We start from the raw sequence: 15,945 nt of genomic DNA, 5'->3' as shown, positions 1-15,945 counted from the left end.
GAGCTTGGTCAAGTCAACAGATTTCTCTTCGCACACCACCGTACAGCACCACCACGCAAGGGGAAGCTGGACAGCAAACCCCACCAAGGGCAAACAGCCCATGTGAGGACAGCTACAGAGGAAGACTCTTCAGCCCTGAGCTTTTTTACATCTCTGACTACTCACAGCAGCAAAGCAGCACCCCACAGCGAGTCACCAACAGCCATTCCTTCCATGCAGCAGAAGCATGACAAGCAGTAACACTTTACAAAGTCTCCCACAGATCTTAAACCCATCTGCAGGTATTACCACAGGACTAATGCAGCATGAGCCTCGGGCAAAAAAATAAAAACAAAAAAAATATATATTACCTCTGCCAAAGGAATCTGGCACTTGCTGTCGCTGCAGCTGTCCCTACGAAAGCCGCCACCACAAGCCTACGCCTGGTCCTGGGGTGATGCGCCGTCCCAAGGTAACGCCGCGAAACAGAAGACAGCCCTGCTGCAATGGGAAGAAATCGAAGGCGAAACATCCTGTCAAGTAAGAACACCACATTAGTAAAGCAACAAACAGTTTCCAGTCGTGGACTCTCACACTGATCCTCAACCAGAGATTTCCTCACATTTTTTCTAAAATAGGAAAGTTACAGAAAATAACTGTCACAGATGTTTATTAGCTGTTCTGAAACAGGTGTGTAACCTGTCTAATAAATAGCAAATTATGAGTATCACACATTGGCATACACATGGCTGACACACCTTGCTGCCATATCCCAACTACTTACTCAGCTGCTCTTACAGCGTTTTTCAAATTCCTCTTCAGCCTTTCCCCAGCACAATTCGTTAAGAGGAAATATTTGCACTCTCCCACTCATATGCCAAGGCATGGAAGATGTAGGCAGATCTTACAAGCAACTACAGCAAATAAGCAGCATTGGCCAGAGGGAGAGACACAGCTGGATTTTAAAAGGCAAATTAAACCAAAGAACAAGCAAACCTACCAAACGAAACCCAACTCTGTTAGCTTAAATTTCGGTACGAAAAACCTACTGTTCTTAAATCACTTTTTTAGCTAGCCTGGAGCAAAACATTTATATTCCACTTGAAGTTTAGGGCAAGTTTCAAAGTGTCAAAACTCGTAAAATACAATCCATACCCTGTAACACACACAACTGTACAGAGACAAATGGGAAATCAGAGCTACAAATCTCAACATTATTACAACAGCGAAATCTGAACCGCAGAAATGTCACCTCATCACACACCAGCTACAGGAGACAAAGCAATTTTGCTAGCTCACAAGATTGAAGGCGAAGGATAAATGTTGCCTTTGAAAAAGAAAAGGTGATGCATCTTTTAGCAAAATAAAGGTTTTCTTTCTAACTGATGCAAATTCAATTTTCCAATTGCAGGGTCAGCCTTAAAAAAAAAGAAAATCAGCAACAGCATGGTAAAAGAATTCAAGGTCAACAAAAACACTGGAAGTAGAGAGCAGGGAAGCAGTGGCCCAATTTTTTCCTTTTGTTCCCCATTCTTCCTGTTCTAATCAAATATTCCCAGCCAGCAAATAACCATAGAACACAAAAATAAAGTCACATCTGTTGGTTTCTATCTGCTTTTGCAAGACTAGATGCCACTGTGCCATTCTGCTAAACCATTAACTTCCAGCAATGACAATCTTGGGACTGTTTTACACAAACACATCTCACATGTGTGGTGTGTTAGGCCATTTCAGCTATAAAGAGTTGAATATATTACCACCCTTTTCTGCCGACGAAAGCAACACGCAGCTCAGGACTTCATCATGCGAACCGGTGATGTGAACTTAGGGAGGGGAAGAGAGGAAGAGGGAGGGAAGACACATATAAAATATTCAGCAGATAATTCTGAGTGCCAGAGCTCAATATCTTTTAAGGCAAGAAGTGGTAGACGTGAGCCTGAAGGTTTCTCAGCACAATCAAGAAATAAGTAATGAGGGGAAGGAAAGCATAGATAATGAAAAATCATTAGCAAATCTCGTCAGTGATTTTTCATATCATATCTAAGGGTTTCGCACAGTCCTGGGACAAGGGAGATGGGATGGAGCACCAGCAGGTGACAGCAGGATGGGATGGAGGGGACAACGTTGCTCTTGCTGGGTAGGACAAAGCTACGGAGTGTCTGTTCCTCACCACCCCTGTTTCTGGGCAAATAGCACCAACTCTGCTGCTCACAGCTAGTGCTGTGCACAGAAGAGCATCCATTTTATATTCATCTGTGCACTATTAAAAACCTAGTTTGCAGTCGGCATTACCATTTTGTTTATTCCTTTAAAAATAAATAAGCTTAAAGTTTTAATGGAATACAGCCAGCCAACAGCGCTTATTCTATCTACTCCAGTTCTGAACAATAGAAGATTTTGTTATGAAAAGCAGCCTGTTTCAAATTTAAAATTATTTACACCCTACACAAACCTGATGTTCCCATCTCATCTCCAGGGATGAATTTGTTACATATGCAGAGAAAAATCTGAAAGTGTTATTTTCACCAAGAAGCTAATGTTGCCCTTACTTGGGTTCCCCATCCTAATTACAGCTTTATATGCATAAGATGTAATGGATAAGGAAAATGTTGCCAGTATCATTTAATCAGTCAAAATGAAAATCAAGCCTCACAGTGCTTACTTTTGAGCTCGAGGAGATTTTTACAAAATTTCTGATTGTTGGCTTTAGTACTGCATAAATGTTTGCTCTGTCTGAGCTCTAAGAAAAACTAAATTATCCTCTTTGTCCAAGTAATCTCCATCCCTGATGGTGCTGGGACATTCATCCAGACAGTGGCAATTGCCCGAGAGCGCTGGAAGCAGGCAGTTCCCATAATAACCTTAAAATAAAGAGTATCCTTATCTCAGAACAAGAAAAAAGCACTTTGGAAGCTGAATTTTCCATGCTTTCCATCTGCAATTTTACAAACTCTCATGGTTGTTTTTTTTAATTAAATCAAAAGCACCATGATATTTGGTGTGTTTTGTTAAAAGCTCCAGGCATTTAAGTCAAGATCACTTGAGAAAGCTGGTGCTTACTTTCTAAAAGATTAAAAATGAGCATCTTGCCCTAACTACAGCAATGAAAAGCTTAACACCACGATCTGCAGTATGATAAGGAATAAAGCTGAGATAAAACTACCAAGAACCGATGTGATTACAGCTTACAATAAGAAACAACATCAATTCTTGCATGATTTAATGCAATCAATGATTTTAACAGGATGCAACTGAGTACCTCAGAGGAAAAAAAACACCTCCAAAACACTGAAAATAAAGATAAAACATAAAAGTTACCATGATGTTCCAGCATTACTGCTACAAGGAATCTGTAGATCATATTTTTGTTTCTAAGAGATAAGCCAGTCTTACCTTAAGTGCTTGCTCGGAACAGCTCTACAGTTACTTCCAAAGGTCGAATTAATATCCTTGGATAAAAGAAATAGTTGGGGCTCTTTTTCCAAAAAATAATTACATATCTGCTTTTATTTATTCCACAAGATATGGGTATTATTTTTTAAGCAGAAGAGTCAACTGACAGACTTGAAAATTTAAAACAAAAAGTTCTGTTGACTGTCTCCTCCACCATTAAATACGAGCTACTCCACCAAAACCCAAACCTCAGAGCCAAACATTCAAAAAACTAAAAAACCCAACAAAAAAATCCACCTCTAATCCCAAATGCCCACCAAAAGGGATCTGACAGCCCATGCTGGTACCTAGCGTGCTCTGTCTGCTTGGGCTCCACATTTTCATGCCCCAGGTCTGTGGTTTAAGCTGTGTTTCTGCCCCAGCTGCTGCAGCAGCTCCCATAGCCCTCAGGTAAGGCTCAGGGCCCTGCTCTATGGGTCCATGCAGCTGGCAAGATGCAACAGCATAAAGCCTCATGTATTTGTAATTCAGCATTAAACGTGTTAGCATCTGACATCCAGGAAACCCACAAACCCATTAAGAAAGTACCGCTTCCCATCTGAGACACGACGGGCATCATTCGAACTGAGGACATCCAGATTGCTTTAAAAGAAGAAATGTAAAATTATTTCAACAGCTATATACATTCTGCCTTGATGTGGATATTTTATTTCCCCAAACAACAATCCTCTGTCTGCTGACCTGTTTTGCAAGGAAATTCAGACAGGCTCTGTGCTTCTCCCCGCTGCCACATCCAGAGCATCAGCAGTACAGCTCTGGATTTTTTCAGTGCACATAAGAATTGGCAAATCCCAACTCTCTCACATCCTTTTTCAGATACCCAAAAAACGAACAACAAACCTTACTCCCCTTCTTCCAGCACCCCAATTAACTGACATTTTCAAGACTGAAAGCACTAAGTAGCCCAGCCTCAGGAAAAGGGACTTCTTTGCACTTGGGTACCCCCCAGCACTGAACTTTTTGTAGTCCTTTCTGGCAATCCACAACAGGCTCAGTTTTTAAGCTGAAACACGCTTAAAGCAGCTTTTTGATGTCGAAGCTGGCCTCAGTGCCACAAGCATGTAAGAGGGAGAACAGTAACTGAATAAGCTGATGGGTGTTTGATTTTTAATCAGAGAAGGGTTCACTGGCACTTTTTATTTGAACAATTTTACTAGGATTTGGTAAGCTTGTGCATTAGTGCAAAATGTCAAATGTAAATTTAAATGAAAAATACTGTTAGTAGTAAGATCTTCTCAAAAAAGCGATTTGCATTTATGAGGCACTGCTTAGGCATAAAAACTTCTGCAGGGACTGGCTGAGACAGTGTCACTAAGAACTGAAAAAGCTTTCCGGAGCTGTATGTTTATTCAAAAGCAAAATTTTACATTGCCAGAGCACACCAAGACATCCTGACCCAGGAGCCGCTGCAGGAAAATTCCTCACCTATGTCCCATTCAGCCCCTGACCATCAGTTATATCTCACTTACATCAGTTGTATCAGTAACGCTGGCTCCAGAAGGCGTGGGGTGCCCTGAAGTAGAGAACCAGCAGCACAAGAGCACGGGCCTCAGCTCTCCTGACTCTGTTTTCTCGAGAGGATTATTGGGAAGTGAGGAAGGAAAAATTGCAGTGGGGAAAAAAATACAACAAATAAATCCAATAGGAAGGAAAAGTCAAGACACAAGGGAAAGTGCAAAGCAATGAGGAGAGAAGTTTCACCATCAATGCCAATATAGAAATACTTAAAATAATCCAAGATACATAAATCAGGGGGGAAAAAAACCTCTCAACATCAAACCTGCCTCCACCAAAATTAAGTTACTAATTCTGACTTCGCCTTCCCCCAGTTCTCCATACTTTCCATTTACAAACTAGTACCAGTGAGAGAGATTTGTACAAAAATAATTCATACAAAGGGTGCCCAGAGGTGGATTCCAGCTACCGAGACATCTGGATCCACTCCTTCCCCCATTCCCAAGAGACCAAACTGCTCCTGCTCTTTTCCCCTCCCATAACTCCAAATTTTTCACCTTACCCAGTGCAATTTTCAGATAAAGGATTACTCACATTACTGAAATTATTAGCTTATTAAGACACATAAATCCGTTTTGAGAACGAAAATTAAATCTAGCAGCAAAAGTCATTTCTTCTCAGGTATGAGACTGGGGCAATATTTGACCACATTAATTTCACTAGAGAGGGGAATCACATTTGTTTCAGAGCACAATTCAAACTGATGGAGAGTCTACAAAGCATCAATCGATAACACGCTGCCAGGTCTGCAGCAGAAACCTAAGCCATAGCATGGCAATTTCTTTTTAACTGTCATTGCACTAAGCATTCACATCTTCCTAAAATCCTCAGCCCTGAAAATGCACACTTCCAAATTCTCCAGCTCTGTAACTACACCCAACCATCACTTGTCCTCCCCTTGGGGACGATCAGTGCTGTCCCTCAAACAGCCAGGATTTAGTATTAACCCTCATTCTGCTCTGAATGCAGCTGCTATTAAAGCCATACTACTGCACTTCATCACATATTTAAAAATTCAGTCTAATATTGCACTACCAACATGTTTTGGTGTTCTGCAATCACCTTGCCATTAACGTGGCTTATGTACTATAAAGATTTACCAGGATGATATCCATTAAGACTCCATTATTTATGTCATCCTCATCTCACAAGTTGCATTATTCTGCCAAATTGATCATTTAGCATCCTAAGACACAAAGTGAAAATAAACCAGCAAAACCATGGCTAGTTTGAATACTACTTATTAAACTACCACTTTTATGCACAGGTGTTCTTCTCCTCAATTTAATGCATACATCCTTACTATTAGTTATATTTAAATTAAGGAAAAGGTAGGTTTCTCTGTTACTATCAGTCGCTCTAATTCCTCCCCTATTTTTAAGCTCCACATACCCACACGTGGGCTCTCAGTGCTTGAAAACAAAAGGTCTGCTAGGAACCTGAGATCATCCTGAGATAGCAAGTACTGTCCAGGAGAAATAACCATACTTCCTTGGGCTGTACAAATCACCCATGCGATTTCTATCAAGACTGCTGCCACAGGAGCTTTGCCTTAGACTCGAGCAAAGGGGCCAGAGAAGCGTCATGAACCAAAAGCACTGCTGCACAGAGCCTAGATTAAAACAGACAAGACTGAAAATAACTTTACTGGTCTTCAGTGCTAAGTCAAGAAGACAATGCATTGTGAAGATGCACATAGGACTTTTGATTTAGCTTTAATAGAGCATTATTAGTAACCGCAACTGGATTATTCATAAGGGTGTGGGTCAGTAGCTAGCTTGGTCTTGGTCTTCCCTTAAAAGGGAGACAGGAGTTTTTACTCACTGGAGAAAGATCTTTGCCCATGTGCCTTCAAACACTTAAAGTCTGTTTAGGATAGAGGCTTTGGTGCCACCTAAAATGGCAGAAGCTCAGCAGGAACCCCAAATCTAACCTGCTAGCTGAGCCACCAGAGGACTTGTGAGCAGATGAAGCCACCACTAACTGAAGCCTTTCGAGAAACAAATAAAAAATGAGCATACCCAAACAAAATAAACCCGTTACATCTGTTACAGCAGCACTGAAAATAGCACCTTCAGCAAGAATAAAATATGTGCTTTCTACTTCCAACAGTTTACAGCAAAACACAGTAGGTTTTTAAGTGGCAACTATAATCTTCCACAGAAATGAATGCTAAATGCTGCTTTTTTCTGGTTAAAATTTTCCTTTCCCCTTCTGCCCTCAAAAGTCAGCCTACTCCTTGGGCTTTCCTACCTAGAAAACGTTACAGTAAACCCCAGCACTGACAAACTCCCTAGTATCATCTCCATAGAAGGTAGAGGTTAACTAATCGACCTATAAAAACAAAAAACAAACAAATAAAAACTTATCTCACCCCTTATTAAGGATAATGACCCTGTTTCATGAGCTACTTCCACCTTAATCAGTCTAATGTGAAATCTTATTTTTCCAAACACTATTCCCAAATCATCAGGCTGTCTTTGCAAACCAGCCACACGAGCAGCTGCCCCTAAGTGGAGGCATTTTCACAGAAGGAAAGGAATTGCACTGATTTGGAGAGCAAAGTTTTATCAGAGAACTGTTGGCAGAGGCGTAGAAAACATAACACTTTTTCCTTTTTCTGTACAAAGTTACGGCCAGCAGGAATACAGTTGCTTAATGACCTGAGTGATTTAACTTGGCTTGCATAATCTGTGTCCATGGGATGTGACCTCCCTGAGAAACTTTTGCACCAAATGGAAAGACTGTCCTTGAAGCTCCTGCCCCTTCTCCAGCCAACAGCCACCTACCGGCATGTACCTTACAATAACAAACAAAAATAAACCCCGAGGAGTTAAAGTAGATTTAAGAGGTCTTTATGGCTCACTTGGCTCCAAGAAAACTGGTGTTAATTCTTAATGAATAAACATGTGTTCCACAAGAAAATAACGCTGGAAGAGAAAAATTTAAGTAGTCTGAGGAGAAAGCAAAGGCCTCACTAGGCTGTAAAGGTGACAGTTCAGCAGGCTTGAGTTATCTGCAGATACATGTCCAACTTCAGAAAAAGAGTTTCTTTTTGGAGGTAGACAGGCAGCAGATCATCTCAGAATTTGACATGGTGAAATCTGTACCTCTTTTCCTCTCCCACAAGGAGGAAGATTTGGGAGCCCACTGAGGACTTGAGTTTCAATATCACCGTACAGAAATTTCCCCCTTTCCCGTTCTGTCTTTTAAACAGAAACATCGCCTACCCCAGCCACAGCCACTTCTTCAGAAAATGCCTCTCCTGCCCAAAGAGCCACACTTCTATTGCACATATCCAAAGACATTTTAAATAAAAATCTTACTGAAACAAACAAGTTACAGCATCTGCCTTTCATCCACCAGACAGTGATTTCTTGGGAATTCAAAAGAAGAGCACTGGTTCCCCCCAAAAAAGGAAAAGCAAATCTGAACCACTGCAGTTGCTTTTCCAGCAACACATTTCTGGATTAGCTTGAACTTCAGAGAGAAAAAAGAACATAGATAAGCCTGGCTAATGCCTTGTGCTTTTAGACCACAACCTGAGTAGCTCGTTTTCAGCATGAGAAAGCCAGCAACAAATACCCGGCTGCATCCAAGGTGGCCAGGCAGATGGCACACATGCTTACGTGCTAATCTGGAGCAAACACCCCACCAGGCAGAGGACCACAGGAGTCACAGTGCCTAAACACTACCCCCCACCACCTCCCTCCCTGCAGTCAGGAAACCAAAAAGCAAAATACCCATCAGCAGATGGAGGAGTTTTACTTGCCGGTCCACCAAAACTTCATCCAACAGAAAAAAAGGGAATTATATTAACGGAAATAGAAACCCATAGTTACAGACTAAGAGGAGGTGCAGAGAAACACCTCCAGATCTCAGTGCTGTTAGGGTTTAAACTAACAGAGTGGGGCAAACTCCCAGGCAACTCCTGTATACAGCAAGCACATACCTGGTGCACGCACACACACCATCTACTACAGTGACAGTCCTCCTGTTAAAGAAAACACCAACTGGCATAAGGCAGACACCAATTCTTGCAGATCTTCCTTGTGTCTGTATCATAGATATGATTTTAGTGAAAAGAAATGCAACTCCTCTTCTAACTCTCGAAGCAAAAATGGAAAGTTTGCATCAAACTAATGAAAACACAGATATTAAAGTGGTGGCACATAGCACAACTAGTCTGTACAAATACCAGGTCTGATGTTGACATAGACCAGCTCCGTCTGCATCATAGACTGACACACTACAAATTACAAAGACACACAGATTCACAGGTCTCATGTTTCAAGCACAGTAGTGTTGCTCATCTCAAACCATGATCTTCTTTCTTGCTGTCTGCATGAGGATCTTGGGCTTCATTTCAAAGAGCTAAAAACTCTTAACAGTAAGAGAAAAACCTAAGAATGTGAGCTTGAGAGACCCTGGAGACTTAAAAGAAACCCCCCACCCCAGAGAAGCCAACTTTTTCCTGTCTAAAAAACACAGTCTGAAAACCATTTCTTTAAGCCACTGATTTGTTTTGCTGTGGTGACAATTTGTCACAGGCTGCAGGGACAGAAAGGAAACCCTGTAATGAATCAAAGGCTGTTTATGCAGAGCATTTAAGGCCACACATTCACCACTACTATAAACCAGCACAAGCAGCTGGGCTGCCCCCAGCTGCGCATTCCCACCTTGTGCTGTCCCCAGCACAAAATTCCCAGTTACAAGGATCAGCACTTTGGTTCACTCTACCCTCTCCTACCCCACATGCACAGCAGTGCCATCCCAGACAAGAGGATCTCTTCACGTGGTGGTACCGCCAGCTCTGGGCAACAGTGGGACTGCAATTAAAAGCTGCTCTCAACAGAGCTTCAATCCAGAATGCATGGAAGGAAACTCCATGGCAGGTTTCTTTGACCAAAAAAATAATAATAAAAAAAAAAATCATTGCACTCAGAAAAGGTAGCAGACAAAATAACCCAGAATTTACTAGACAATGACTTTTCAGATAACGCTGCAGAAGCTGCGGGAAAAAAAGTATGATCTGAACAGTCAAGCTGTCTATTTTTTCTGTTTTATAGTATCTTAAATCTTTCACTAAGGGTAAAGTTTGCTGAAGACTTTTGGATAGTAGTATGTGCTTAGGCAGAAAAAGTGCATTTCATAGAACCACAGACTGGTTAGTGTTTGAAGGGACCATAAAGATCATCTAGTCCAACCCCCCTGCCACAGGCAGGGACACCTTCCACTAGACCAGGTTGCTCAAAGCCCCATCCAACCTGGTCTCAAACCCTCCCAGGGAGGGGGCAGACACAGCCTCTCTGGGCAACCTGTGCCAGTGTCTCACCACCCTCAAAGGGAAGAATTTCTTCCTCATATCTAAATCTACCCTCTTTCAGTTTAAAAGTGTTACCCCTCATCTTATCCCTACACCCCTGATCAAGAGTCCCTCCCCCACCTTTCCTGTAGCCCCTTTAAGTACTGGGAGGCTGCTCTAAGGTCTCCCTGGAGCCTTCTCTTCTCCAGCTGAACACCCCCAACTCTCTCAGCCTGTCCTCACAGGGGAGGTGCTCCAGCCCCCTGGTCATCTTCGTGGCCTCCTCTGGACCTGCTCGAGCAGGTCCGTGTCCTTCTGATGTTGGTGTCCCAGAGCTGGACACAGCACTGCAGGGGGGTCTCATGAGAGGGGAGTAGAGGGGGAGAATCCCCTCCCTTGCCCTGCTGGCCACACTGCTCTGGATGCAGCCCAGAACACAGTTGGCTTTCTGGGCTGCGAGCGCACATTGCTGGCTCATAACCAGTTTTCCGTCCACTAATACCCCCAAGTCCTTCTCCACAGGGCTGCTCTCAATCCACTCCTTGCCCAGCCTGGATTTGTGCTTGGGATTGCCCTGACCCATGTGCAGGACCTTGCACTTGGCCTTGTTGAACTCCATGACGTTTGCACAGACCCACCTCTCCAGCCTGTCCAGGTCCCTCTGGATGGCACATCGCTTCCCTCCAGCGTATGACCGCACCACACAGCTTGGTGTTGTCGGTGAACTTGCTGAGGGTGCACTCAGTCCCACTGTCCGTGTCACCAACAAAGATGTTAAACAGCACCGGTCCCAACACCCACCCCTGAGGAACACCGCTCGTCACTGCTCTCCACTGGGACATTGAGCCATTGACAGCAATTCTCTGAGTGCGACCATCCAGCCAATTCCTGATCCACTGAGCGGTCCATCCATCAAATCCATGTCTCTCCGATATAGAGACAAGGATGTCATGTGGGACAGTGTCAAAAGCTTTGCACAAGTCCAGGTAGATGATGTCAGTTGCTCTTCCCTTATCCACCAGCACTGTAACCCTGTCATAGAAGGCCACCAAATTCATCAGGCACAATTTGCCCTTAGTGAAGCCATGTTGGCTGTCACCAACCACCTCTTTATTTGCCATGTTCCCCAGCAGAGTTTCCAGAAGGATCCACTTACATGATCTTGCTGGGCACAGAGGTGAGACTGACTGGCCTGCAGTTCCCCGAGTCTTCCTTTTTTCCCTTTTTAAAAATGGGGGTTAATGTTTCTCCTTTTTCAGTCAGTGGGAACTTCACCAGACTGCCGCAACTTCTCAAATATGATGGATAGTGGCTGAGTCACTTCATTCACCAGTTCCCTCAGGACCCACAGATGCATCTCATTGGGTCCCATGGACTTGTGCACCTTCAGGTTCCTTAGATGGTCTCGAACTTGATCGTCCCCTACCATGGGCAGTTCTTCCTTCTTCTGGTCCCTGCTTTGCCTTCTGCAACCTGGGCGGTATGGCTGGAGCCCTTGTTGGTGAAGACTGAGGCAAAAAAAGATGTTGAGTACCTCAGCCTTCTCCAAACTCTGGGTAATCAGGTCTCCCGTTTCCTTCTGGAGAGGGCCTACATTTTCCCGATTCTTCAGATTTTACTATGAGTCCTTGCATTTCTTACGAAAACTGTCAAACACATCACCCTAAAGATATATAGCCATCCTCCCCATTAAGAAGTAGCCATGCCATCTGCAACATACCTTTCTTAAAACTGTTCTGTTTAACAAAACAAAAGTAATAATATTCTTCTCAAAGGCATACAATACTGACTACAATACTCAAAAGACCCTGGGTAACTGTTTCCTACTGAATTATCCCAAAGAACATCATCCCACCTAAAGTCACATCTACAACAAGATACTTTTTCACTAACACCCCTGCAACATCCCAGTAGGACACACAACATCTGGAAAATTAACACTTTTTTCTTGTTGTAAACAAGCATCTTCAGTCATATTGCATTGAACTGTGTTAAAATACTGTGAACCAGCAAGGCCACTGGAAACTTGGGGAGAATAAAACAAGTATTTCCATATCCCAGCTCACTCCATTTCAAAAAGTGTTACTGCAGCAAGCATAATGCCATGCAACATGTTTTTAAAATGAACCTAAAACAATTGCTACAGAACTTACTTTGCTCAAGAAATGCAAAAATGGGTATTTCCACATTCCAGATCTAAACATAGCCGACGGCTCCCTCAAGTATCACCTGAAAAACGTAATGCTTACGGGATACTGCTTCAAAGCCCTTCTGAAACTTCAAATGATTTGCAAGTCTTGCAGTTTGTCCTGTTCAACTGCCTGAGGACAATGGTACAATCTCTCCTCTGAAAACACTACTGCAAGGTTACCCAGGAACCTGACCTCTCAGCCCGAGGCACAACAGGAACCAAAACAGAGAAGTTACACAAAGACTAATAAGATACAGGGAGCTCCAGAGAGCCCCCAGTAGGCAGACACTAATGATGTAAGCAAAGCACACCGTTCTTTTTCCTCCAGAGCATGAGATTTCAACTTCTTTAGTTTAGGAAGCAGAATAATGAGTATCACAAAAGTTTCTGCAGAAAATGGGTCATTTGGACAACAAGCCATTTCCACGAGTAAACAAAGAACAGGGGTTACATGAGCTTAAGACACACTGCTGAATATGCACATTATACTCTAACATAGCACTGAATACCAGAAAATTCAAGGGGATGGTTGTAAGCCACAGGACCCTCCACGTCCTCTTCTGGCAGCAGCTATATTGGCTAAAGAAGCTGCTGCCTGAAACTGGGGGCCACCACAACCCCCTCCAGAGCCCCAGAGGCATGGGCAGTGATGACACTACAGCACATTTCCCTCCCACCCCTGGGCTGGCCAAAAAATGCTTTGTTGCTCCAGATGGACAAGCACACATAGTTTCAACACTTTTAGTCAGTTTTGGTTGGTTGGTTTTAAGGTGATCAAATACATCTTTACTGAGTGCATAGAAATAGCAAGTTGCATTGGGGGTTTGGTTTGGGTTTTTTTTTAATATTTTAAGAAAGTGGCACAACTGAGGTTGGGTTGACAGGAAGCTCCAGATAGCAGACTTCTTCCACAGCTCGCTCCCATGCCTGCTTCGCCCCTCCTTCCAAATCACACAGCACTGCCTGAGGCCTTCCAACAGAAAAGTCAGCACAACTTTTCACACCACAAAAAGGCAACCTATTTTCCTATAGCTTTAGGAAAAATCCTGGGTGAAAGCTTCTGAACAAAAATAATCCCAAACAGGGCAGATTTAAAGGTAAGTATCAGCCAGATGATTACTTCAGCAGAGTTAAAAGTACCTGAGAGCACAGCCACAGCACGCTATGAGTTGCACCCCCCAGCAGGCAGCAATACCACCCTCACCTGTAGTGCAAACGTATTTGCTCCCAGCTTGCGGATCAAGCAGTCACAAAGAACACAGGGAATTACTTTTCAGTGATTGCAGGGCTGCGTTCTAAAAACAAAAAAGAAACATAATAAAGATTATAACTCTTTGCTGCCAGCAAGGTGATGCACACCATTTCCCTCCTGGCAGTCATGCTCTGCATATTAGTGCTTGCACGTATCAACAGCAGCACTTGCATCTCAGACTGCCCGCCAAATAAAGCCAGGAGGAGAAAAGTGGTCATGCAGCTGATTAAAAGAAAAAGGAAAGCCTTGACTTTAACTGAAGTCTGAGCTAGCACTCAGGTTGCTAAAGAGGAAAGCCTCAAAAAATCCTCCCTCGTCTGACCTCCCCACCTCTAGTCAGGAGACCCCACTAAACACATTCAGATTTACTGTCTTTCCCAAGCAGCTCATTAAACTAAAGGCAAATATGGTACACATAAATCACATTATGATAAAGATCAGGCCTTTCGCTACTCTCTGCAGTTGATTAACCCAAATTCACCCCAAAGGTTTTTCAAAAAGCAAACTGCACATCAAATACAGTTTAGCCGCTCAGCGAAGTTAAAGCTGTTTAACGAATCACTATTAAGAAAAACTGCTTTGACATTAGCCATAACATACAGCAATAATTCATACAGCCCTGGCAATGCTGCGAGCAACCCCCTACAGCAACAAAATAAACGAAAACTGGGGAGCGGAGACTCAACTCCTTGCACTATGTGAGAGCTTCCCAAAACACTCCTTGCAGACCCCCCTAGGACCAAGCACGCTAGAGGGGATCCTTCCTTCTCCTGCACCTTTCCCAGCAGGAAAAGATTTATTTCTTAAGGAAGAAATTCCAGTATTACTGCAGGGGCCCGGGGGACGGAGAAGCCATAACACAGCACCCCGAACCCCGTGTGACCTGGAAAGCCCAGTTTCCCCGGGCAGCAGCAATCCCTCAGCTCCGAGGCCTGGGTCCCCCTCAGCCCTGAGTCCCCTCAGCCCTGGCTCCCCCTCAGCCCTAAGTCCCCTCAGCCCTAAGTCCCCTCAGCCCTAAGTCCCCTCAGCCCTAAGTCCCCTCAGCCCTGGGCCCGCTGCGGCCCCCGCCCGAGCCCGTCTCACGGTGAGCACCCGCCTACGTGCCCACAGACCGCTCCCGCCGGGGCGCTGGGAAGAGAAGGGCCGACCCCAGCGGAGGCGCCGCGCCCAGCTATGCCGCCCCCCGCCGACGGCTATGAAGGAGAAGGCAGCCCCCCTCCTCAGCCCGGCCCGGCCCGGCCGCGCTCACCTCAGCCCGGCCGCCGGTCCCGCCGGAGCGCGCCCAGGCCACGCCCACCGCGACCGCGCTTCCGCGGGCGGTGGCACGCCGGGAGGGAGCGGAGCCTGAGCTGAAGAGGGCGTGGTTAGGGGCGGGGCATAGAGGGGGGGGGGGGGGCCCTCTGTGGCGCCCGGCAGCCGTGTAGGGCTCGATGGGCCGGTGGGCGGGGCCAGGGCGGGGTCTATACGTGTGCTGGCGGGGCCCCTGACGGGGACCTATATGTGTAGGTCCTGAAATGGTGGTATAGACCGTATGGGGAGCGTTTGTAGTGCTCCTGTGTGTGAGGTCTGAGTGGCTTCTATGTAGAGCCTGGGACACCTGTATATGTGGTCTCAGGGACTTATAGATAAGGTCTGAAAAGTTTGCATAGACGGTCTCAGAGCCCATATATATAAATCCTGAAAGGCTTGTGTATAAGGTATGCAAAGTGTATCTATAGCTCCTGAAGCACCTGTATATAGGGTCTGAGGGCTTGTGTACAAGGTCTCAGGACTTACATACAGATCCTGAAAGGGGTGTCGGGGTGTGTATATATAGTCTGAGCAGCCTATATAAAGAAGGCCCAAAAGGGTCTATACAAAGTGTTTGAGGGGTCTATATGTGGAATCTGAGGTATCTATATGTAGGTTTAAAGCACCACTGTAAAGTGTCAAGGGTTTAAGGCAGCCATCTATAGGGTCTGCAGGGCCTGGAAGCCCTTGGCCATTTCTGCCATACCCTATTGAATCTCCCCAGTTTGCAACAGGTAATTCTCTCCCTCCAGGCAAACACCTCACATGCCAGAGGGGCTCCCCACTCGCCCACCTCCATACCTGGAGCAGACAGGTGATGGAGGTGCCCTCAGCACTGGAAAGTGTACTGAGAGATCTACAAACCCAGCCCAGGAAGGAGAAGGGAGCTCTTCCATCACTATAGAAATGCAGAAAAATTGATTTTTCAGGCGTGATCACCTAAACTGCAAGTTCTTTACC

General features: G+C 44.7%; 1 protein-coding gene across 3 annotated transcripts in view; it reads right to left on the bottom strand.

The window, feature by feature from the left end:
* Positions 1–15,009, bottom strand: part of MICU1 (mitochondrial calcium uptake 1) — a 110,382-nt gene extending 95,373 nt beyond the window's left edge. For 2 of the 3 annotated variants that reach the window (XM_074874194.1, XM_074874196.1), the window contains exons 1-3: positions 14,945–15,009; positions 13,648–13,738; positions 351–512 (exon numbers count right to left, since the gene is read on the bottom strand). In XM_074874194.1, the coding sequence (XP_074730295.1) occupies positions 351–511 (161 nt within the window). In that variant the 5' untranslated portion in view covers position 512; positions 13,648–13,738; positions 14,945–15,009. The remainder of the gene's footprint in view (positions 1–350; positions 513–13,647; positions 13,739–14,944) is intronic. The other variant, XM_074874195.1, reaches the window with a different exon arrangement.
* Positions 15,010–15,945: the final 936 nt, after the last annotated feature.

Source organism: Strix uralensis, chromosome 7 (assembly GCF_047716275.1).
Source record: "Strix uralensis isolate ZFMK-TIS-50842 chromosome 7, bStrUra1, whole genome shotgun sequence".
Lineage (NCBI taxonomy): Eukaryota > Metazoa > Chordata > Aves > Strigiformes > Strigidae > Strix > Strix uralensis.
The sequence above is the reverse complement of the archived record's forward strand: the minus strand, read 5'-3'. Positions and strand labels throughout refer to the sequence as shown.